General features: G+C 55.7%; 3 protein-coding genes and 1 long non-coding RNA gene across 4 annotated transcripts in view; 3 read left to right on the top strand and 1 right to left on the bottom strand.

Annotated features, from left to right (window-relative positions):
* The first annotated feature begins 1715 nt into the window (after window positions 1-1715).
* HOXC4 (homeobox C4) overlaps window positions 1716-24363 on the top strand; it is a 60671-nt gene continuing 38023 nt past the window's right edge. The window contains exon 1 of the mRNA XM_032876597.1: window positions 1716-1971. The gene's annotated coding sequence lies outside the window, so the exon portion shown is untranslated. The remainder of the gene's footprint in view (window positions 1972-24363) is intronic.
* On the bottom strand, window positions 5969-6746 carry LOC116878841. Its single transcript, XR_004384891.1, has 2 exons — window positions 6641-6746; window positions 5969-6203 (listed from the first exon to the last, which is right to left on the bottom strand). It is a non-coding gene; the product is annotated as an uncharacterized LOC116878841 (long non-coding RNA).
* On the top strand, window positions 6520-10326 carry HOXC9 (homeobox C9). The gene is made up of 2 exons (XM_032876601.1): window positions 6520-7685; window positions 9413-10326. Exons 1-2 carry the CDS (start codon window positions 7148-7150, stop codon window positions 9655-9657), a joined length of 783 nt encoding a protein of 260 aa, XP_032732492.1. The 5' UTR covers window positions 6520-7147; the 3' UTR covers window positions 9658-10326.
* Window positions 16268-20165, top strand: HOXC8 (homeobox C8). Its single transcript, XM_032876602.1, has 2 exons — window positions 16268-16736; window positions 18109-20165. Exons 1-2 carry the CDS (start codon window positions 16301-16303, stop codon window positions 18399-18401), a joined length of 729 nt encoding a protein of 242 aa, XP_032732493.1. The 5' UTR covers window positions 16268-16300; the 3' UTR covers window positions 18402-20165.

The following is a 24363-nucleotide window of genomic DNA, read 5'->3' as shown; positions in this document are numbered from 1 at the left end:
CAGACTCTCTCAAAGCCCTAGTATATTTTTCCATGCATACTTCGTGTATTTCTCTCTCTCTCTCTCTCTACAAAGAGATTTCTTTTGACCCCAGGGAAGCTAGAGGAGAAAATGGGAATAGAGCCTTTCTTCTCCCTGAGTTTGTTAGTCTTTCTGTCTATCCCCCAGCCCTTTGTGGGGGAAAATAATCTCTTTTCCTTGAAGGAAAGTGCTCAAATCTCTCTATGGTTCCTGGGGAAATAGGGAGGTTTTCAGAGAGGAAGGCCAGCTGGTGCGAGGCAGGCAGGGGCTCCCCTGGTTTGGGAGCCCCTAGCAGTCTCTGAGTTTTCAAGCTGTCAGAAGCACAGGACCAGTTGGAGTGAAGGGAGTCCCAGGCAGGGGCGGGGTGCTCAGGAGTGCCTGGCTTGGAGAGAGTGTCCCTGATGGGCCGAAATTCACCAATGAACGACTTTTGCACTTTGGGTCTCTCTCTGCCCCCATTTCCATTTCAGAGTCGGTGGGCTTATGGGGGGGTGGCCACAGAGCCATGAGTCTGGGGTGTTCCCCTTCCCAGATCCTGGGGAATGGGGCGAGTCCTCACCCCGCCAAGGTGAGGGCCAGCCTGGTGGCCAGAGTCCACCCCCACGGCCCTGGGGCCGTAGATTATGGCTGAGGCGATGGTGATTATTTATTCGCTTCGCTGGAAGGGAGTCTTCAGAAGAAACAGCGTGAAGAGGAGGGAAAAAATTATCTCTCTCGTCTGCGGATATTAAGATGGATTTTTATTTCTTAAAGGACCCTCCCCGCCGAGAGCGCATAAGCGTAAACTTAATATATGCTCCGCAGCCCAACTCCAGAAATCGCAATAAAAGTTAAAACCTCCCCTACTGGTTTTTTTTAATTATGATATGGGAAAGAGGAGCAGGATTTATAGAGCTGAACTCCCGGCGTGTGAGTGTTTAAGACTTGCGGGAGACGGAGGAAAAGGCAAGAGCTCGTCAAGGAGAGCCTTGGTCTCTGAGATATCTTGCTGGCTGCGGGGGCTCCGGCTTAGCCCGGCCGATCCTCTGTGGCCTCCATGGGACCTCGGCTCCCCGGATCCCCGGCACCCTCCGCCCAGGCCCACGGCCTTGCCTCGGCTCGGAGATGCAGCCTTTCTCGGTAACAGGTGAAGGGCAGCGGCGGCTGGGGACTGGGGGGCTGCGGGTGGGCACTGGGCTTTGTGTGGGTCCCGTGCGGGGGAGAAGGTTTGCAGTCCCGGGCAGGGTCGCGGCCCGAGGGTGGCCCGGCGGACGCCTTGGCTAGGAGGGGTGTCCGGCCCGGTGCGAGGGCTCGGACAAGGTGGATTGTGTGTGGACTTTGGCCGCAGACGGAGCAGAGCGGGCTCCGGGGCGGAGGCCAGCCGCAAGGCGAGCAACCGGATGTTGAGTCTGTTGGAAGGACCTTGAGGTCTGTTTGGTGTTTGGGCTGCCGGGGGGCGGCGGCCCAGAGTGTGGAGCGCGCAGTGCGCGGGGCGCGGCGGTCAGCGTGGGCGAGGCAGCAGGCCCCGCACACCTCTGCAGCTGCCGGGCAGTGTCCAGGGCGTCTGCACAGAGGCCGGCCAGTGGTCAGAGCATGGAAAATAAACGCGGTTAAAGGTCTTTCTTTCTTTTTCACATAAGAGGTCCTTTTTTCTCTCTCTCTCTCTCTCTTTCGGAGATACCTGGATTTGGTCCAGAACAGGTTGCCCGCGGGAGGGCCCCGCTAGCGGCAGCGCGCGAGGGAGGGAGAGAGGGAGGGAGGGCAAGAAAGAGGGAGGGAGGGAAGGAGGGCGGGCAGCGGCGGCTGCGGTGGCCGGGGCTTCCCTCCCCCGGCGGGAGGCGGCTGCCCTGCATCTGTGGCCGTAGGGAGCCGAGGAGCAGGTAACGAAGGCGCTTCCCGAGGCGGGATTGGACCAAGCCAGAGGGACCGAGTCTTCCGGGTCTCTGCCCAACGCCCTGGAGGGGAGAGAAGGTAGGGAGATCGGCGCCCGCCCGGCCTGGAGGAGAGGCCTCGGGAATGTTGAACCTGTATTTGATTTTAGGCTCACACTCATGTTGTGAGTCTGTCTGCCTCCGGAGATGCGGTTTGTCTGTCTGTCTGTCTGTCTGAGACGTCCCAAACCCTAGGCTCTCCTTCCAAAGGCTAAAAAAAATCGGGAAATTTCGTCGGAATGTACACTTTCATTCATTGGATTCTCTGCAACTCAGCGGGGCTGGCTGCTGCGCCCCCAAGTTGGAAGGGAGCTTTGGTCCAGCTTTCTGGATGCCGGATCCTCTGGTTCCCTCCGCCATGGGCTGAGTTTCCGGCTCCAGGTTCGCGGGTTGCCCTGAGGTTTGAGGCCAGACAGCTCCCAGTCTGGCAGGGAGGGCGGGGGAGAGACTAGCGGCTCTGGCCCCTTAATTGTACTTCGGACCCGTATTGTCTCTCCTTTCGCCACCTCGGCTTCCTCAGTCTGGGCTCCAAAGTCACTGCAAATTTCCTTGCGACACACACATCACACAAAGATCAGGTAACAAGGCTCCCTGAGCCACGGGGGCTTCAGGCAGAGAGCACCCCCAGTTCTGGGGCCGCTCCTCCCTCAGCCACTCCCCAGGCTGGGAAACCAGACCCAGTTGGGGGAGCCGGAAATAGCCCCGTTTGCTGCGGGGCGACAGGGCGGGGGGCCGGCGGGAATGCAGGCCGTGGCGTTGAGAGGGCCACGTTCACAGGCCCTGGGGGTTTCACTCCTGCTGGGCTTAGGGGCCTGACTCCTGGTGTGTAGGGATCCCGGATACCCACCTGGGGTGGGGGCAGGACGCGGTCTCTCCTCGCGGCGGGCCAGGAGAATTCAGTGTCTGCTTCCAGCGCAGGCCTTAGCTAGGAGGAGTTGTGTGTGGGTGTGTTTTTTCCCAACAAAGAGGGATCAGGAGCGAGAAGGGGGGAAAGTAGAGGGGAACCGAGGAGGGGGCGGGGAGGGGGAGAGGGCAGCCGAGAGGTGAAATGAGCCCATTTCAGGGGGAGAAGGAAAATGAAAGCAAATGGAGCACGGCCTCCTCCGCGCGGGCGGGTGCTGACGAGCCGGGGAGCGGGCTCCCTGCCTGAGGCTGCTGGGGACCGGGAAAAGCCTGTTTTAAATTTAATCCGAACTTGACGGTGTGGATTGAACCGGAGGGAATTTAAATCACTAAGAGGGAGGCGCAGGGCGAGGGGAGGGGGTGACTCTAACCTGTCTGTCTTTTTGTCTGTCTGTCCTTCCCATGGTGGTGCTATCTTGGTTGTGGTCGCAGCTGTGCAGGTCTGAGGTGATGGAGTCAGGGTGCCCCTCCCCCTTAGGGGGTCTCCTCTGCCCAGTGAATTCTTTTGGGGTCGAAGGCAAGCTCTAAGAACCAGAGTGAATGCAGAGCTGCTGGCTAAAGCTGGGGTTCCCTCCACCAACAGGGACTCCCAGTGTCCTCCAGTCCCTCGGGTTTGCCCCATCCGAGCTGAGGAAAATTGAAGGGAGTGGTGGGGGTTGAGAGGGAGTGTGGGAATCTGGCAGGAGATTCAGCAGGAGTAGGTGAACCTGGAAAGACAAGCCCCTCTATCAGTGCCCCCACAGCCTTTGTGCCCCCACATCCACAGGCTGGGATTTGTGGGGGGAACCTCAATTTCTGCTTCAGAGCCCTGACCTGCCATCCCACCTCTAAATGCAGAGACTATGGGTACAGCCCACAGACAATTGTGGAACCCGAGGGACCTCGGCCTGGTGAACTCAGGGACTCCCAGCCTCTTCCAGCCCCCCTCCTCGTGGCTGCTGCTCTCTGCAAGGCCTAGGCAAACCCGGGCATTGGTGGGGAGGGGGCTGTGGGCGAGGCCTGCTTCCTGATCCACAGCTGTGTCTGTGCCTGAGTGGGGAGGGTCTGAGTTCACGCTCTCAAACGAAGGCAACATCTCCCATCAGTTTCACGGGGAATTTGATGGCAGCAGGGAGCCCCGGCTGGGTGATCAGGTCTGCCCCGCTGTCGCTGCCTCTGCTGGGTGGGCAAGCAGGGTGGGCAGGCAGCTCCAGAGTTGAAAAGAAGGTAGTGGCCAAAGAGGGTAGGACAGAAAGGGGCGTCTGTTTACAGCCGCTGTGTCTGAAGGGCTCTCCCAAATAGTAGAGGCCCATAGGAAGAGGTCTTTAGGGACGCCTTTCTTCTAGGAAAACTGAGGTGGGGGTACATAGGCCCTGTCGGCTGGCGAAGATGCACAGGGAGGAGCGGTGCATGAGACCTTCTCCTTCCTCATGTCTTCTTTGCTCCTTGACTGGAGCGTGGCTCAGCCCCCAGATGCCTGGGGGGGCTGCCTGGGCTGAGATGGGGTTCTGCATCCTCCAGAGGCCTAGTGTACCCACCCCAGCAGGTCACCCGGGAGGGACAGGAGAGGAGGCCTCTTCCTCCTTTGTGTCCGGACAGAAGTGGCTGCGGCGCCCGGAGCCGGTCCCGCGGCAAAGGCCCGGAGAGCAAGCGGACAGCACAATGCCACGGCTGCTCCCTGCTCGCGCCCTGCCCGTCCCGCCTGCCTATCGCCAGCCTTCCTCCCTCCCGCTCTCTGCACGCCTTCCTCTCCCTGCTCTCCCATCTCTTTTCATCTTGCCCCCCTCTTTCCTTTAATTCTCCCCTCTCCTTTTCTTTTTATCTCAGTCCTCCGTTTTCTTCTCTCTTTCCTTCCTTCCTTCTTCTCCATGGGCCTGGCGCCGTGTTGCAGTTGTTATGTCTTGGGCTCAGTCTCTCTCAGGCTCTGTCCCCTGATGTCCTCTAGGTCTCTGTCTGGCCCCGGGCCCGCTGAAGGCTAGCTACACGTCTCTGCTCAGTGCTGCCAGCAGCCGCCCCAGAGCCAGGCAGGGTCCCCAGCCGCCAGGGCTGGGGGAGGTGCTGACGGTGCTGGGGATTTGGAGAAAGCCTCGGCAGGGGGACGGGAGGGAACCTCCTGTCTTTTCCTTGAACTAGTGAGGGACAATTTTTGATTGACAGCTAACCCGACTCCATCAAGGCCAAAGAGATATTCTGTTTCTTGATGTAATTTGGATTTCCCACACCAGTCCAGTCTGGGGGAGGGGAAGACAATCAGAGCTGAAGGCGAGGAGGCTGAGGCCCCGGGTTGTCTCTCCCTAGCCAGGCACTTCTCACACACCCCCCATGCGTCGAAATCCCAGCCCCGCTAGACCGAAAAGGAAAGAACCGGAGAGGGGGAGGAGCGGGGACCAGGGAGGGGACTTGGAAATCTGGGGTCAGTGCTGTGGGCTGCAGATCTACCCTTCCCCCCTCAACTTTCCCCCCCCTTCCACAACACACTTGCTACACTCTCTGGGACACCTCTCTCCAGCCCTTCTCCACCCCAGAGGAGACAGGTCGACAGAGATACAGGAGAAAACCATCCTCCACCCCCACCCCCAACGTTTGGTCCCCTCCTGGGGACAAGAGTGGGAAAGAAGGGCAGGCGTCTCCTGTCTGGGAATCCTTGTCCTTTCCTGCTGCCTCAGAACCTGTGTCTCAGCCTCAGCTCCTGCATATTTCCCATAGCACAAACTGGGACTCTTCTCTTCTGACCCTGAAATTGCACTCCTCCTTCAAACTCACTCTGCCATGCCTAGGGTGCATCGTGTCTCTGGGGGACATCACCTGCCCTTCTCTCTAGCCCCCCCAGCCAAACTCCCTGCCCCCCTCTCTTGCACCCACTGAGAATTTCCTGTTTGCTAAAAGCCCACCTTTACCAAACCACTATGGGACAGTCTGATGGAAAGCCCAGGGCTGGGCGACAAACCCCAAATTCAAGGAGGAGGGTAGCAACCAACTTATTGGGGGGAGGAATCCAAGTTGTCTGATCTTCCTTACAATCTCACTGCCCCCTCCAGAATTCCTGCGTCCGACCCCAAAGAAATTGCTTTCTCCCATCCCTCCGTTGCTTTTTTCCCGTTCCAAAAACAGCCTACAATTTTATTTAATGAAAGACACATTTATGAACAATCAAATGATCCTCATAAAAATTTTATTGAAGGACGTAAAAACAAGCTACTTGCCCACGACCGAGGTCGCTCTCTCTCGCCTTGCCCGCTCTCACCCTGGCTCTCTGCAGACAGAGCCCTGGAGTGACTTCTTTTGGGGGGGCAGGGTGTCGCAGAGATGGAGTTGGGGGCAAAGGAGGGTGAGCAGGAAGACAGGACGGGGATGCCCCACTTGTGCTGATCTCTCCTCCACTTCTTCAAGCTGGCAAAGAAAGATAAATAGATATAGACAATAAATTTAAAATAAAGGAGCTTGCATATCTGTGCCAAAGCAAAGAGAGGACTTCTGATGATAAAGGTGTATGAGGTCCGGAGGTCCTACCCCTCCCACAAGCAGACCACCTTCCCCAAGCTGCCCTACCCCAGATTTGGGGGGCTGAGTTGGCCAGTGGCAGAAGGACGCTCCCCCTTTCCCTCCTTCCCTCCCTCCACCCCAGCTTCTCCAGTCCCCTCCCACCCTCCCTCCCTCCCTCGCTGCTGCTGCTCCTGAAAGAAATACATACATACACACTATTTAAAAACGCATTTTTAAAAGCCACGTTCCGAACTGACAATCGCTGATCTCGGCTCGCGCAGAGACTGCGGGAGCGTCGGGGCCGACAGAGACGGATTACGTCAAGAAATAGTTCCTCCACCTACCTCGGCCGGCCTCTCCGCCCCTGCGGGGCTCCCGCGCCCAGCTCGGCCCTGGGGGTCCGGGAACCCTGGCTTCGGGGACTGGCATTTTCACCCCATTAAGAAATCCTCCAGGGTGTGTGGGGTGGTGCGGGAGGCCATCAGCTTATGGGTGGACATGGGCAAGGGGGTGTGCTGATGAGATACGAGTTGTCCTGAGGGGGTGGCCGGTGCCTTGGATCCAGAGTTCCGGACCCCCAGGAAAACGCAGGTCGCGGGGATCAGCCGAGAGAAGGGGGTGGGAGAAGGGGAAAAAAAAAAAAAAAAGGCAAGGAAAAAAAAAAAAAAAAGCCCCTGCGCATTGATCCGCGCCGTATTTTTGGGTAAATACGATCACGTGGGGGCCGGGGAACCAATGAGCTGCGGGGAAAAGGCTGGAAAAATAATTACCTGCCTTGATTGTTCTGTGAGCAGATAAAAAGTACATATACAGTTCATACAATAATCTTATGTATGTAAAACCCTGTTACGATGTCGGCGACGGGGCCCATCAGTAACTATTACGTGGACTCGCTCATCTCTCACGACAATGAAGACCTCCTAGCGTCCAGGTTTCCGGCCACGGGGGCTCACCCCGCCGCCGCCAGACCCAGCGGTTTGGTGCCGGACTGTAGCGATTTTCCGTCCTGTAGCTTCGCGCCCAAGCCGGCAGTGTTCAGCACGTCGTGGGCGCCCGTGCCCTCGCAGTCGTCCGTGGTATACCACCCGTACGGCCCCCAGCCCCACCTCGGCGCGGACACGCGCTACATGCGGACTTGGCTCGAGCCGCTGTCCGGCGCCGTCTCCTTCCCCAGCTTCCCGGCCGGGGGCCGTCACTACGCCCTCAAGCCGGACGCCTACCCCGGGCGCCGCGCCGACTGCGGCCCGGGCGACGGCCGCAGCTACCCGGACTACATGTATGGCTCGCCCGGGGAGCTGCGCGACCGCGCCCCGCAGACACTGCCCTCGCCCGAGGCGGACGCACTCGCCGGCAGCAAGCACAAAGAGGAGAAGGCCGACCTGGACCCCAGTAAGTTGGGAGCAATTTTCCTTTACAACCGGCGCGGGAGGGGAGGGGAGGCAGGGCGTGGGGAGGGGAGCCGGATTACAGCCCCTCGGAGCAGCGCAGGGAGCGCGGGAGAGGGGCGAGGGCGAGGGGGCGAGGACTCAATAAAAGCGAATTACCTTGGGGAGCTTTCAGGGGCAGGAAGGTCTGAGAAGGGAGCCCAGGGAGCCAGGTTGGGAGAGGGCTGAGGGGGGCTCCTCTCTCCCTGGTGCTGGCTTTGATGAGACACCCCCCACCCCACCCCACCCCCAGCCCAGGCTTTTTTGGCTCAGTCGCTACTTTCCAAGAAATGCACACAGGGCCAAGGGATGGGGTGGGGGGTGAGGTTCATTTTATGGTTTGAGGTGGGATAGGGGAAGAAACAAGGAAGACACTGCGGACAGTGAGGAAATACCCCAGGGAGAAGTATCACCCCTACCTCCCAGCCAGCATGGGGGTCCTCACCCCATCAGGGATTCATTGAACAGAAGGTGCCTGGACTTCTCCCCTCCAGGAGCACTAGGTGAGGGGTCTGGGGGATTTCACAACCTGGGAACTTGGAGAAATCAGGACTTCCAGAGTTGGGGAAGAGAAGTGGGGTCCTAGTCTCCTTAAACTTGAGAGCCCTCTTCTGAGGGTCTGCAGGAAAGAGGGTTGAGAACAGGGCTCAGGAATGAGGAATGGAGGGGGAGGCATCTCCCCAGACTGAGAATTATACCCCCCCAACACACACACACATATACACACACACATACTCCCATCAAGGAGACTGGAGCCTTAGAGTATTGCAAAGAAGGGCAGGGGTGGGGGGGCAGGTGGGAGCTGCTGGGCCAGAGAAAGGGGAAAGAAGGGGAAACAGCAGGGGAGGGGGTGCAGCCCCTGGGTGTGAGGAAGTGTCTGGGGGAGTCCCAGGAGGGGGCTGCAGGAAATCCTTTCCTCCAGCTCCATAAGGGGCCAGGGCCTAATTATACCCCTCTGAAGGCTTCCCTCCTTGCCCTCAGCTACTCCCATAAACCTGAAATTGGAGGCTTGGCTCCTGCAGAGCCTGTCCTGGGGCTGGCGGGAGGGGGGCACTGGAAGCCTAACAGGGAGGCTAAGATATGGGGAGCCTGTCCCAAGGCTAGCAGCTCTCTGGGGAGAGGAGAAAGTCTTTCCCCATTCTAGCATCACTCTGAGAATTCGCCTCAGCAGGGTTGAACTCCGAGAGAGAGCCGAGCCGGGCGCTGAAGAGGGTAGTGAGGGGCTTAGGGACTCTCAGGGTCAGGAAATAGAACTGCTGAAATTTCAGGACTTGGTCGTGGGCTGGGAGGGTGGGAGGGGGCAGAGGAGGAGGGAAGTGGGGAGGAGAGAGACCTCACTATAAAAATAAAAAACAAGAGAGAGAAGCGTTTATGGGCCTATGAAACGGTTGGGAATTTGGACTTTTTATGAGCATATTCTCGAATTACTACTCTTGAAGCTGAGGACCAGACTGTAGGGGCTTTGATAGCCTTGATTTCCTCTAGTTTGAGGTGCTAGAAATTGAAGAGAGGGACGATGGGGAGAGGGCAGCATGCAAAAGGAGACAGGGCGAAAATTCCCAAAGCAAAATGTGTCCAAATTCAGGTTCAATTATTGCATTGGGGGAGCCTGGCTAAGCCTGGGGGTAGGGTGGCAGGGGTCCTGGGCTAGAAAGGGGCTCCACTGACCCCTGCCTGTGTTTGGCCCTCCAGGCAACCCTGTGGCTAACTGGATCCACGCCCGCTCCACGAGGAAAAAGCGGTGCCCCTACACCAAGTACCAGACGCTGGAACTGGAGAAGGAGTTTCTCTTCAATATGTATTTAACCAGGGACCGTCGGTACGAGGTGGCCCGGGTTCTCAACCTCACCGAGCGGCAGGTCAAAATCTGGTTTCAGAACCGCAGGATGAAGATGAAAAAGATGAATAAAGAGAAAACCGACAAGGAGCAATCCTAAACCTGGCCCCAGCCTGCTGCCTCGGCACAGCCAAGGGAAAAACAAACAAACAAAAAAAAACCCCGCAAAAATACCCCAACCCAGGCGGGAGAGAGCACGAAAAGAAAGGGAAAGAGCAAGATAGAGAAAAGCCAATCGGCTTAAAAAGAAAAAAAAGGAAGGGGAAAAGGAAAACTCTTGCGATTTGGGAGGGTTCAGTGTTGAGAAATTGGTGTTTTAGAGTTAGTTCTACCCAGCGAGGAGGAGGAGGCGGGGAGAGAAGCCGCGTTCTCTTCTCCCAGCGCAACTGAAATAAATGACACACACAAATGTGATTTTTCCCCTCCTTTCTCCAGAGAAGCCAGTACTTGAATCGCTATATTTCTATTTTTTTTCTGTATCGTATTTGGTCCGGGCCATCCCTCCCCAGGCCTGGGGTGCTCTGCGTGCAGATTTTGTACAAAATAAGACACACACACATACACAATATTCCCAGCCCAGGAGCTGAGGGGCGAGGGCCCAGACCGTGCTGTAGGCTGGGTCCGGCGGCGCAGGCCGATGCCTCGGGCGTGTGTACATAGCAGTGTTTCTCCTCATCCCCAGCGTCCGTCCTGTAACGTGCTTCTGTTTGTTATGGTAGAACAGCTCTGTGTTAATATATCGAAGTCACTTAAAAAACCAGAAACCCAACCGCATCCAGTTCTCGTTATTTCTCCTCCTTGTGGCTCCCAGGCTGCTGTCGTGGAGGAGGCAAGTGCTCGGTGCCTTTGGGGCCAGCCGGAGCCAGGGAAGGGGCTCCCTCTACCTCAGAAGGGCAAGTGCCTGCCGCTGCTCTCAGGGCAGGGTGGGGTGGGCGTGAGAGCTCCAGGGGTGGAGTGGAGGCTGCTGAGGCCCTGGCCCAGCTTGTGCCTGCCCTGCCAGTGGCCTGTGAGTTTCCTGGTAGCTCCTTGGAGTCCTGGGCCCGGGGGGGGGGGGTCATGGCATGAATGGTTTTCCCTGGCTGTAATTAATTGTAATAATTTATGAGTACATGAGATCGGAGGGAAGAGATAGGTGAAGATGAAAGTTGGGTGCTGGGTGAGGGCCCGGGCTGGATTCTTGCCTGTCTGCCTTGGTGCTTCGAGGGATGGCTGGAAGGGAGGGAGGGTGTGCGGTGAGCGGTGAGGGAGAAGGCTGAGCAGGCCTCAGGGAGCAGAATAGGCACTGGGGGCTTCGTTGAGAGTAAAAGAAGGGGGCGAGAAGAGGGAGGGAGAGAGGGAGAGAAGGAAGGAGAAAGAGGAAGTAGAGAGGGAAGAAAGAACGGGAAGGAAGGGAGAGAAGGAGGAAAGAGAAAGATAGCAAACAAATACAATCAGAATTAGATTTAGTTTCAACTTCCCAATGCATTCTCAGCTTCTGTCTCGCTCTCCCTCTCCCAGTTCTCTTTTCTTCTCAGTCTCTCTCTCTGTCTCTGGTGGTTTAGTTTGAGTGTTGGTTTGGGGGCGACAGGGTTATGTCAGTGGCTGCAGTGTTTCTGGGGAATAACGTGGCCAAGGCCTGAGGAAGCTGGTCAGGGAGTAGCCTGGAGTGGGGTGTTCCCTGATGATGGGGGTACCCCAGGCACAAGGGTAGAGGCCCGCATGTGCAACAGCCTATTGGGGCTGGTCAGTTGCACTGCACCCCAGAGCGCCTTCCCCAGCACCGGTCGTTTTCATCTGCTAATCAGAAGCAGACATGAGCTGCTGGATATGCCTCGGCCCGGCGCCCCCTTTCTCGGAAATCCCCCAATCTGGAAACTATTAAACTCAGACGTCTTGAAATATAGCGCTTTAATATCTCAGGCTGCCCATTCTGGCGAGGATGCAGGGTGTTGTTCTGAGTACTTGGGGAATACCACCATAAAAGAAAATCATTGGGGATCCCAGTCCTTCTGCAGCTTCCTCCATCGCTTGGCCTTACAGGATTGGTGAGGCCCTTGGAGGGACCAGCCCCTTCCCCATCATTTGAATCTCCTACCCCCTCCTTCCATCCAACACTCCAATTTCGGGGGCTGGAGGAAGGTAGGATCCTGGCACAAACATTTTGTTTGGATGATATTTTGAGGGGGGCAACCAAAAGTCGCAAACACTGGTTTTCCCTCTCTTTCCCACTGAAGAAACCTCCACCCTAATTCCGGAAGCAGTTGTTTTCTTGGTCCTTTTGAAGGGTGCTTTGCCTGTCGTTTATCCTCTTTTCTCAATCCAAACTCCCCCCTTTGGCCAAATATCTCACTGTTCTGGGACCCTGGCCCCAGTTTCGCACTGGGCGGAGGCCAGGGCACCCGTGTTCCTGGGTCCTGACTGCCGGTCCTGACTGCGGACACTCAGGCTTTTCTCAGCCCAGGCTCCGCGGCCTTTCCGGGCCTCCACCCCGCCCCTGCGTCAAGGCCCAGTCGCCTCCCCTCGTCCGTCAGCGCGGCCTGCTTCCTGCAGCCCGCTTGATCCGGCCTTACTCCGGACAGGAAGGAGGGCCGCAGGGCTCAGGGCTCCGAGGGCCCTGGCGAGAGCGTGGGATCTAGAGCAGGCCCACCCGGCCCAGCCCACTGTTGAGTTCCAGTTCAGCCTTCAGCCTGCAGGTTAGGATTGGATTCAATTTTTTTTTAAATTTATTACAATTTGTGAATTAAAACCACAACACAGGATACATCTAGGGAAAGAAACGAAAGCGGGCGGGGGGCGGGGGGGAGAGGCTAGCAAACGCCCTCCTGCCCTAATCTTCCCCTCCCACCTCTCCTCTGCTCCTTTGTCAGAATCACAAAACCCTAAAGGTTGTTCCACTTGGGAAGGCAGCGGATAGGTACATTTCCGCAGCCCCGAAATGCCACTTTTATGGCGCTGTTTGTCTCCCTGCGCTGGATTCTGAATGGGGCTGAACAAAACAGCAGCGCGGAGCTGGCTAGACGTCTGGGCTTAATTGTTTTATGGTTTAAATAAGGTGGACACTCTTTCCTTTGAAATCGGATTATAGAAATGTTTTGTCTATGGCCCACGGAGAACAGGACCTCACTGGCTGGGAGGGAGAGGTGGGGAGAGAGCGCGCGTGAGGGGGGGCGGGTTGGGCTACAAACCAGGGGGCAAACAGTCGGGAGAAGGGAGAAGTCAGCGTCCCACCCCAAAGTCCTGCGGGCGGCAGCGGAGTAGGCGGTGCGGAACCAGCGGCAGGGTAAGAGGATCGAGCAGTTTTGGGCGCGCGCCGCGGGCAGGAGGTCGCTGGAGCCTCGGAGCGTGCATCTGCGCGAGCTGAGGTGTTCCGAGCCCAGAAATGCGCCTGAATAGGGGGGAGATCGCGGCAGGTCCTTTGCGCAGCGTCTCTTAATGCGGCAAGGGAGGGTGAAAGAAGAAAATAGTGCGAAACCTTTGAGAAGGTTATTCGGAGAGTTTGGAAAACAAAAGGACAGCGGTCCCGGGGGAACTCCCTTCCGGGGACCCCTCGCTCTCGCACCCATTTGGAAACTACTTCCTCTCACTTCCCACCTTTGGGCCAAGGCTGGGACCTGCCGGCTCTGTTGGCATTTTCCGGCAGGACTGCATTGGAGCAAGTGGACGCGAGGTGGCGCTGTTGCTCAATGTTAGAGGCGGCGGCGGTGCCCCTGGCCGGCCTGGCCGCACTGACATTTGAGGCACGGCCGGGAGGAGCGGCGGGGAGAAGGCCCCGCGCCCCGGCCCAGACCGGCCCCGCTGGCTCTGAGCAAATCAATCCTCTCACCTGCGAGGTGTAAATAAATCGCGAGTGGCGGCGGGAGATGGGCCCTCGCTCTGGCGGCAGGCTCCGGAGGCTCAGGAGGGCGGGCGTCGAAAATAATCGCTTTGCGAAGGAGATAAGCACCAAGCAGGCAGCTCGTAATTAACACAAAAAGGCAGAATGACCCGGACAAACGAACGTAAATCCGTGGTACCTAGGAGGGCGGAGTAGGCCTCGGGGCGAGGGGCAGAGATGCCCCAGCGAGGATGGCTGCTTGTGGTTCCTTTATTTCCAAGCTCCGGGAGCGAAATCAACCAGATACGTGTAAAAGAAAAAAAGGCAATCCAATTGGGGGGCGGGAAGAAAAAAAAAGAAAGAAAGAAAAGGTGAGGGACCCCCAAAAGGGGAAATCGAGTCCAGCCAGGGTTTTGGGGACTGGTGGGCTCTCAGAGCAGACGGTGGTGGCGGCACACTCGGGACAGTCACATTCCAAGACACAAAGGCCTGGAAGAATAGCTCTGTGGCAGGGTTTTCGCTGGACCATAAAATGTCGAGATATCCCCCCCCACCCTCTAAAAGATAAGGCGCAGGCCCCAGAGCGGATTTGGCCTGCCGAGCCTCCTCCTTCCAGGCAGGAAAGGGGAAATATTTATGACAGTCCCCAGTGACCCAGATGCTGGGAACCCAGAGCCCATCTCCTTCAGCTTGGTACTCTGAGCAGAGGAGGCTCAGAGAAGGCAGGGCTGAATCCAAGGCTGGAGCTTGCTCTAGCAGTGGAGGAGACCCCTGTCATGTCCCCAACTGTCCTGGACCCTAGGGAGACCTGCGGTGCTGGCACAGCCCTCCTCTGATCCTCCCCTCCTGCTGCTCCAGGGCCAGAGTTCTGGACGTTGCAGAGTCTGGGCAGTCCTTAATTCAGGTGGAGGTGGGTCCCTCCATATTCAAGGGATCCTGGAAGTGTCTTTGGCTGGAGCACCAGTGACTCTTCTTTGGGAATTTGGCTGAGAGTGGCCATTTTCCCAGCAATTATTTAGATATTAGAGGGACTTGGGGGCTGGTGTTATTCTACTCCATCCTTTCCTGCATTGCCGTTCCTTCATCCATCTCCAGAGCTGGGCTCCAGCTGGGGAAGAAAAAGATCTGGTTTTCCAACAGCCTCCTTCCTCATCCAATCCTGAGACCCCAGGATGTGGAAAGAAAATAAGGAGCAAATTTTTTCCTGATGCAAACAGCTAGAGATGCACGTGTATTTGTCAGGCTTTGGTTCCCTGTGTGCCTGGGCGAACAGTGTCTGTGAGGTGACAGGGGTGCTTCCAGGCACGCATGATAGTTGAGGGAGCGTGCGTTCGATGCGTTTTTGGGTGGGAGGTGACATATCCAGTGTGTGTGTGTATCCTGAGTGTGCTCCACTGTTGCCCTGTGTGCACCAACCTCACACACTGTGGAAGGGGAGGGCTGGAAAAATCCTTCTAATTCCTCTTCCTAATTCGTATGCACACAGCACACGTATTCACAGCTCTCTCACTTTCTCTCTTTTCTCTCTGTCTGTGTTAAGCCCCACATAACTGTACACGCTTATGGTATGAGAAGGGTGCTGATGGACTAAGGTTCTTTTATCCATTGAATTTACCTAGTCTTGGGGATGGGGGAGGAACCCCCTAGAGAAACTATGGGTAAATATTTAAAGAGTGCCTGTTGACAGTTCCCATCCACATCCTGGCCTGGGCATCCTGCCTGGTAAGTAAGGGGTGTAGTGAGGCCAGGGGGCCCCTCCAGGTCGAGCTGGCATGTCCTATAGGGCTAGAGTGTGTGGGGACAAGTAAGAGGCCTGCTCCGGTCCCATCCGACCCAGATACAAATAGTCTCCTGAGAAGAAACATCTTGGATCAGCCCATCCAGAAGCCAGAGACCCGCCAGCTGCCCTGTCCTCTGTCTCCATAAACTGCTTTGCTCTCAGAGCCCCCAGCCAAGCTTCAAGCAGGAGCTGGTGTCTGAAGGGGCCAGTGCAGCCCTGCCTGGGTCTATACAGTGTGCCCCACCTCCAGCCCTCTCCTCTACCCACAGCAGCCAGGCAAAGGATCTTAGGAATAGGGGAAGATGGGGTGGCTTCCCACCCTGAGGAGGGACCGGAGACATGGAGGGTTGGGGTTCCTGAAGTACTGGGGGATATGCTGTACTGATGTGCTTGCCCCTTCTGAGTCCCAGGCTTACGGACCCCCTGGGGAACCCATCTTTTGGGTTAGGGGACCTGCTCTCTCACGCTGGCATTCAACACCCCCCCCAGGGGGAGGGTCTTATACCTGTTGAGGTAACCTGGGTTGACCTGCTGGCTCAGGTATCTCTGTCTGAGAGGAAGGAAAGGGGAAGGGGGGGAGAGGCACCTTCAAATCGGAATGCGCACCTTGGAGAAGCTGGCCCCAGCCATTAGCTGGGGCTGGCTCACCCCCCACCACACACACATATACCACACCCCCTCCCTCCCCCTCCCTCCCTTCCCCTTCCTCCAGGTCCCCCCAGCCCTGAACCCCTCAACCCTCCTCCATCCCTCCTTCTCTCTCTCCCTCTCTCTCTCTCTCTCTCTCTCTCTCGCCTGTCTTCATGTCGTGGATTGATGAACGCGAATCGCGTGTAAGCGCCGCCACCGCCGGGAGTCTGAGGAATTCGCCTGGGCTGTTAAAGGAAAGAGCTAAGTGCGAGAGCGCGAGCTCTACCTACCGACAGTGAAGAGAGCCGCCGCCGCCGCCGCCGCCGCCCGCGCCCGCCGCCGCCGCCCGCCCGCGCCCAGCCCCGGGAGCCGCGCCGAGCCGGCCGGGCCCGGCACCCAGGCGCCCCCCCACCTGCCCAGCCCAGCCCCGGGGAGCCGGCCGGCCCGGGGTTCGCTCCCGGGGGAGGGGACTTTCGGGGGTACCGGGCGGGGGAGTCGCGAGCCAGAGGGGAGGGGGCGGCGGGTTTTCATGTGCCCAGCATGAGCTCCTACTTCGTCAACCCCCTGTTCTCCAAATACAAAGGCGGCGAGTCCCTGGAACCGGCCTATTACGACTGCCGGTTCCCCCAGAGCGTGGGCCGGAGCCATGCGCTGGTGTACGGGCCCGGCGGCTCGGCGCCCGGCTTCCAGCACGCCTCGCACCACGTCCAAGACTTCTTCCACCACGGCACCTCGGGCATCTCCAACTCGGGCTACCAGCAGAACCCGTGCTCGCTGAGCTGCCACGGAGACGCCTCCAAATTCTATGGCTACGAGGCGCTCCCCAGACAGTCCCTTTATGGGGCTCAGCAAGAGGCGAGCGTGGTGCAATATCCCGACTGTAAATCCTCCGCCAACACTAACAGTAGCGAAGGACAAGGCCACTTAAATCAAAACTCGTCTCCCAGCCTCATGTTTCCATGGATGAGACCCCACGGTGAGAAGCCTTTTCTCTTTCCCCCTTGGTCTCCCGCGCTCCGGGGTCTTCCCCCCCCCCTCCCTTGCCTCCTTTTTGTCTGCCCTCGCTTTCCCTCCTGGCTTTGGGGTCTCTGCGGCCCCACCCCCGTGCCTGAGTGGGTTTCTCGAGGTGGGGAGGTTCAGCTGGGGGTGGGGCGCGGGGCTCGCCTGGGATATTTGGGGAACTGGGGTGAAGGTGGTGTCTGGGAGCAAAGGGTTAAAAATCGTTTTCTCCACCAGTCTGTCCACCTCTCTCCCTCTCTGTCTCTCTCTTCTTGCCATCCCTAAAGTCAAAGTTGGGGAGGTGGCTGGGCAGGGGCCCCAAGGACCCTGAGGTTATCAGCCTTTAGAGCAAACCAGTCTTTCCAAAAGGCAGAAAGCCTCAGTCCAGAACAGTGGCCAGGCTGTCTTGGGGCGAAGTGAGACCCCTGTTTCCCTCCCCCACCTGGACCAGAAGGGTGACAAGACCCCAAGGACAAGTGTCCTGACTCTCTGGGGTACCCACTGCCTCCTCTCAGAGAACTAGCCTTAAGGCTACTACCCCAACTTTGCTTTAGTTCCCTCAGTTGGAGAGAAGAGAGGGAGCCAGAGAGAAGAGAAAAGAGTGCAGGAAAGGAGAGGGGCCATGCAGATTAGAGGGCTCTGGGGTCCAGAGGACCCAAGCTGGAGCTGCCCCCAGTCAAAGGTTTGTGGGCTTTCCCTGAGACCTTCAGAGTGGCTCAGGCCATGAGCCCCTCCAAGGGTGGCCCCTCATGGCCCAATTTCGAAGTAAAAGGGGAAGCGAGAAAGCGACAAGTTCCAGCGGGGATGGCCCGTGATTTATTTGCTGGTCTCCAGTTAGCAATCAGGCCAGGCAGTGATACATTCCAGGAGATCAATTATTTTTCTTCCTGGCAAGGCATTAGGCAGAGAGATTCAAGGAGGGGCCAGTGCGCAGAGCCCCCCTTCTTTACCCCCAGATCTTTCTCCTTTCTTTTGGGAAACAGACTCTATCCCCAGCTCTGCTCACCAAATGCCACTCTGCACTTGTAAACAAAGCTGCAAGGGCCAGTTTCCTGAGACTGCAGGCCTGGGGGGGGGGACTCTGCAGTGCTCCCCCTGGCCCCTGCCATCCCCCAGTTTCTTGATAGACCCCAGTCCCTGCCCCCACCCCCATCCCACCTACAAGGTGAAGCCAAACCAAAGCAAGCCCCCAAACTTTCCTGCCCTTGTCTGCTCCCTGCTCCTGCCTGGTCTTCAGGAGGGAGGAAAACTGGGGAGATCACAGGGGGGACTTTAGGGGAGGAAGAATGGCGAGGGGAAAGCCGAGCCCCCACCCAAACATAACCAGACTGGGGTTCTATTCTGTCCAGCTCCGGGGCGGCGCAGCGGAAGGCAAACTTACAGCCGGTATCAGACCTTGGAACTAGAAAAGGAGTTTCTCTTTAATCCTTATTTGACACGGAAGCGCCGGATTGAAGTCTCTCACGCCCTGGGACTGACTGAGAGACAAGTGAAGATCTGGTTTCAGAACCGAAGGATGAAGTGGAAAAAGGAGAACAACAAGGATAAACTGCCCGGAGCCCGAGATGAAGAGAAGGTGGAGGAAGAAGGAAACGAGGAAGAGGAGAAAGAAGAGGAGGAAAAGGAAGAAAACAAGGACTAAGCAAAAAAGAAAGCCCCCCCTCCCTTAGCAACTCCCTTGAAGTTTCGTTTTATGGTAGCGGATAAATTGAGAAGTTTACGACTGTCATTTGCTTTTATAGAGAATAGAATGACACTCACAACTCTAACTACCTGTCAGATACTTGCAGCTCTGGTTTTATTACCTTTGGACTTCCCCCGATCTTTATTTGTTTGGGGGCTGGAGTGGGGGAGACCGAGACACAGCGAAAAGTTCGGACTCTGTCTCAGTCCTTGCCCCAACACACACACTTGTCCCTTCCCCCACCCTTTGGAGTCCTGCCTGGATTTTAAGGTCTGAGACCTGGCCTCTTCGCCCCTCTCTCACCCCTTCTTGCCACACTCTCACCCCCCTGCTTCTCTGGTATTTATTTTAGAGGGGAGCCCTCTCAAAATGCAAAAGACTTCTGGCTTTGCTTTTATGCTAGGATTAGTGTATTAGATTTATTTCCTTTCAAAAGAAAGGAAAGAAAAGTGAAGGAAGGAAGGAAGGAAGGGAAGGAAGATGTTTAAAGAAATTTTTTAAATGATAGCAAGGACTATCCCTTCTCCCTCTCTGGGGCTCCCCTACTTAGAAAGACTCCCTTGACTTTCTATAGAAACCTGATGGAAACCTGAAGGAGATGCGGGTCTCTCCCCTCCCCCCCCCCTCATGGGGTAGATAGGAGCCTGCAATCCTGGCTAAAATCCTACCTAGCCATCCCATGGTCACTCGGGCCCATGCCTTCCTCCCCTTCGCTGTCTGATTTCTGTTGTTGGGCCCAGCTTCCTCTGAGCTACACTAGTATTAGTGCTCAGATATCACCATAATCATGAAAATAATAAGAATGGTAATAATAATAATAATAATACTGATAATAAATCTTTAACATACTACCTAAAGGGAACCTGCAATAATCTTGAAAAAATAAAAAAAGAAATTAAAAAAAATCCTAATATGCAAGAAAAAAAGAGAAAAAGGTGAAAATTAAAAAAAAAGAAAGAAACCTCCAACGTATTTTATCACTACCTATAGAAAGAAATCCTGCTTTGAGAGTATTCGTAATGCGGTTTTGTTGTCGTTTGTTGCTGCTTATTTCACTAAGAAAAACCCAACAACTGAGACTGCCTAGCCCGCCGGTCCTGTGCGCTTTTATTGTGCTTCTAACCCCAGTAGAGTAGAACTAAATTGCACTGAATGTATAGTTAACTCTGTCTTGAATTCTCTGTTTATGCAATGTGCTCGAAAGAAAAAAAAACGTTAAAATATATCTATAATAATAATTTTGGGTCATTCGTCTTTATGTCCAGCTATGAATGTAGATTTTGTGTCCCGGCAGCCCTGTTCCTGGTCCAAGTACTTTGTATTGTATACGTGAGTCATAATAAAAAAAAAAGGAGAAAAAATATTTGAAGCTGGAATGACTTGCTTTTTCTCCAACGCCCCCCTCCCCCCCCTCCATTCTCTACTCCTCCTTCCCTCCTTATCCTTCTTTCCCAGCCCCGTGGAAAAGGTCTCCGTCACTGATCTGAGTTTGAGGTGGGGGAACTCACTAGGAATTGAGAGGGCAGTCTGGGCAGGGAAGGCAGGTGAAAGGTGGGGGAGGTGCAGAGGTGGGGCAAGAAGAGCACTGTGCTCCAAGCATGCTCTCGGGAGAACCTTGGCTCCAAACTAAATGGGTTTCTAAATACCAGGATCCCAATGGGAAGGAAGAGTCTCCCCACTTATTCACCTTCCTCCTCCTCAGCCTCGGGCTGGGCCCAGACAAAGAATCTGCCCCTGTGCCCCTCCCACAGCCAGACCTTTTTCTTCCAGGGACTGAGGATGAGACCATGGGGGGCTTTCTGGTCTCCACATGCCCCTCATGGTCAACCCTGGGCACCCAGCACAGAGTGGGGAGAATGTGAGGCCCCGGGCAGCCTGGAGGACTTGGCTGGGGGGAAGATGGCTAGGAGTGTGGGTTAAGGAAGCTTCAGCCTGGGGGAAAGGAAAGGAGAAGGGGAAGGTGAGTGAGTTGTACACCAAGCAGCCTGGGTCCATGTTCTGAAATTCAGATGCCATCAGCACAGAGCCATCCCTGTCACCCAGGCCGCTAGCATCAAACCTAGCCTCTGTTCTGGCGGTTACAAGCGGGCCTGGCTTCACCTTGGCAATTGGGCAGCTTGCCTGCCCTCATGGTGTGGGCCATTGGCCTGGGGGTGAGGACATGGGCCTGCTGAGTGGACAGTCCTCCATCCCAGCCACAGCAGGGTAAAGAGAATCTTCACTGGACTCCTCATTCCCCAAAATAAGGGATTGAAGGCTCAGGGACTCAGGGGGTAAAGGGGTGTCTTACTCTTCCCTGGACATCCTAGGCAGAGCAATCTGTTCATGCCAGTAAGATTCTGGTCAAATAATACCAAATTCCAGAGATACAAGTCATCTGGCTCAGTCAGGAGAAGGGGAAAGGGAAGGAGATGGGATCTTCTGAAGGTCCTTAAAACCAGATCCTCCAAAGACTGAAATATTTTTGAGGCCAGATCTCTCTCTCTCTCTCTCTCTCCCCCCCTGGTCAATGATTTTCACAGTCTTAGGCCCAGGCTGACTCTTATTTTGTGTAATTTTACCCGCATCTGGGTCCCTGGCTCCCACACAAAGTGGTAGTGAATACAGGATTGGGTCAGGCATCCTTGATAAGGGACTCCTGCGGCCGAGAGAGAGGCTGGCGATTGGAAGCACAGGCTGCAGGCAACCGGGAACAGCTTTGAACAGCTCTGGGGAAAATCTTTAGAAACCTGGGGTCCCTGCTGTGACCCGCTGAGCCAGCCAGGTAACCCTGTTTGCTGCCGGAGGCACTGGCTACCCGCCGCAGGGGAGGCCCGAAAAGAGAGCATTTCGCTCCGACCTCAGGCCTTCCCACGGGCATCCCTTCCAGACTCCAAGGGCCGGCCGCAGGTCGTTTCATTTTTTAACGTGGAATTATGATTGCTATTAGTAAACATCACGGACCTCGTAGCCAAGTTGCTTGAACCCTACACTACGTGGCTCCGAAGGACGTCGCGAATTTCCCTCACACCCAAATGCCCCATTCATCCCTGGCCCTGCTCAGCAATGCCCGTGGCCCCAAGCCGGGCGTCGGAGGGCGGGGTGCGTCTGGCGCCCAGCATCGCTTGAGATGCGAAGCCCCGGGTGGGCCAGACCAAGACAGCTCCAGCCGCCCCTTCTTGCAGCACCCGCTCCCCCACCCCTTCTGCCCACCGCCTCTTTTTTCTCGTTTGGAGAGAAAAGGAGGTAAAACCCGTTTTATGGGGGAACTTAATTGCGAGCGGGATGCGCTCTCTTTAGAAACGCGTCCTCCCAAATGCTCCCGCCGTCCCATTACCGGAATGGGGACCATTCGGCGGCAGCAGATAGGACTTTCTCCCATTCTTTACTTTTTTATTAGCCAATCAAAGTGGCTTCCGAAAGCTATTTGTGATTTGTGAAAAATAGTATCTTTCAAAATGCTGAGTAGAAGCATCTCGCTCATTTCGCCTTGAATTTTTCATTCTAATCTCAAACGTAGAGATGGGATAATTTAGCTATTTAGTTGGGGGGCAAATTCGTTTCTTTCTTTTTTTTTTTTAATTTCTGCATTTTATCTCCCTCCCCACTTCATCGCAGAGGCCAAGGGAGGTGTGGGCCTGCAGGAGACCTGTGGGTGAGGGAGGTAGTGAGTCGTCTAAAGGGCTTTGGGGGGGACCCTAGGATGGGAGAGTAGATTGGCCTCCCCCCAGCCTCATCTTCCGCAAGTGAGATGTCCCACCGGCTTCCTGCCCGCTCCAGAAAGTTACCTCATCCCAATTACACCGAACTCGGGACAGGTTGTGCCACAGACGAGAAGTAAAATTTCCGGTGAGCAGCCCGCAGTGCCGTCCCATTCTCCCAGCAGCCCATTGTGAAAAGCTGGGCCAGAGCTTCCTTGTCGTAATTTTTAACTACCTGTTATAAAATTTATGGGTGGGTTTGTAAAAGAAACTAGGTCTCTGCATCCGGCTGAGGGAACTGCTTCGCTTACTGAGGGAGGAAATTTGGGGAGGGAATGAGGGACCCCCTATGGCTTGGGGTGGGGCACCCAGCCATGGATGTCCCCACACCAGCCAGCTCCGTGTGGGATCAAGGGGAGTGCTTTGGGCTTTCAAATCTCCAGCTAATGGGGAGTGTTGTGCTGTGACTCGGCTCTGCTGTGACTGGTTGGCAAATAGTCTCTATGGGGGAATTTATTCTGGGCTCCCCCACATTGAATTCATCGTCAAAGTTAGGGGTCTGGAGAAAGGTGGGGGACACCTCAGGTGCTCAGAGTTTGGTATAGAAGGTGGAATTTGGGGAAGGTATGGTAAGTTTCTTTTTGTGGGGAGGGCCTCCAAGGTGTATCCCAGCTGCCAGGATGCCAGAATTTTTCTGAAAAAGGCAGGTGGGTGCCGGTCACCTGACAAAATAGAAAAGGCTTCAAACTGCCTCGCATCCAAAGGGGTGGGGGGAGTAGGAACCAAGAGCTTGGGCCTTCATTTTATTTTTAATTCTAAAAAAAATTGGGAGTTATCTGCCATCTAAACCTAGGAATTGAGGAGACTTGACACTAGCGATGGTCTTGGAGAAGGATAAATGTAATTTTCTCTGAGAAAGGAGCCTGAGGATGATGGGTACTTTGGGGGTTCTGGAGGCTGCCCCCAACTCCGCCCCAGCTGCCTCCGCAGGGTTGCTCAGTAGGGGTCGAAGCGCTTTCAGTTATTCAGACTACGGCCAGGTCAGGCTTGGTTATGAGGCTTCCAGAGCGTGTCCCTCCTGTCTAGGGCTGAGTGGGGGGCTGCCAGGGCTCCCCACTGGGAAAGATGTAGTTCTTTTCCTAGAAAAATAGGTGGGAGTAGGGAGAGCATCCCTTCTCAGTCCCTTCACACCTCCAGCCGTCACTGCACCAACCATCGCCACAAACCTTTGCAAAGCCTCGCTTCCCCCAGATCCAACCTTAATACCCCATTTATTAAGAAAAATATTTAAAATTCGGTATGGCAGAGGGAGGGGGCCGACTCCCGGCCAGAATCCTTCCTTTCCTCCTCTTGCGTTCCCCCTTTGCCCTTTCTGAGCTAGCTTGGAGCAGCCTGGCCGGTTGGGAGTGGGCGGTGGGCAAGGGTGGGGTGGGGGTCGGGGGATGCTCCCTCTCCGAGAGAATTGGGTAAACATGGCGACCGCGGCGCCCATTTGCACACGCTACACAAATGCATCGCATTCCCGGTTGTTTGCAGAAAATTTACAGCTGAGTAATAAAAGTTTACGATCGACTCACAAGTTGGATTGGCCACAAGAAGTCATGTGGATTCCATCCATGAACGTGAACTTTTTATTGTGGTTTGTCCGTTCGGAGCGCTCCGCAGAACAGTCCTCCCTGTAAGAGCCTAACCATTGCCAGGGAAACCTGCGCTGGGCGCTCCCTTCATTACCAGTATTTTTTTTATTAATCTGATTAATACTTATTTTCTCCCCCCATTTAATTTTTTTCCTCCCAGGTGGAGTTGCCGGACGCTGGGGGGCACCTGGGGAGGGGGGATGTGGGGGAAGGGGCAGGAGTTGAGGGCACCCCTCTCTCCCTTCCGATCCTTTAGCCCCCCAAGGGGCAGGAGGAATGCGGGAGCAGGAGTTGAGATAGGGAGCTGCAGATGCCTCCGCCCCTCCCCTCTCCTAGCCTCTCCCTCCTGCCCCTTTCTTGCAACTCTCCTTAATTTTATTTGGCTTTTTGATCATTGGGATTATTCTTTTTTATTTTTAAATTTATATAAAGTGTATATGTGTGTGTGAAGCTGAGACAGGCTCGGCAGCGGCACAGAATAAGGGAAGACGAGAAAGAGAGAGTGGGAGAGAGAGAGGCAGAGAGAGAGAGGGAGAGGGAGAGTGACAGCAGCGCCCGGTAAGTGTTTCCTTATTGGTTCAAATATGTAACTAATGGTCCGTA

This window comes from Lontra canadensis, unplaced genomic scaffold (genome assembly GCF_010015895.1).
Source record: "Lontra canadensis isolate GAN:19392208 unplaced genomic scaffold, GSC_riverotter_1.0 scaffold59, whole genome shotgun sequence".
Classification (NCBI taxonomy): domain Eukaryota; kingdom Metazoa; phylum Chordata; class Mammalia; order Carnivora; family Mustelidae; genus Lontra; species Lontra canadensis.
This window is presented reverse-complemented; position numbering and strand designations above follow the sequence as displayed.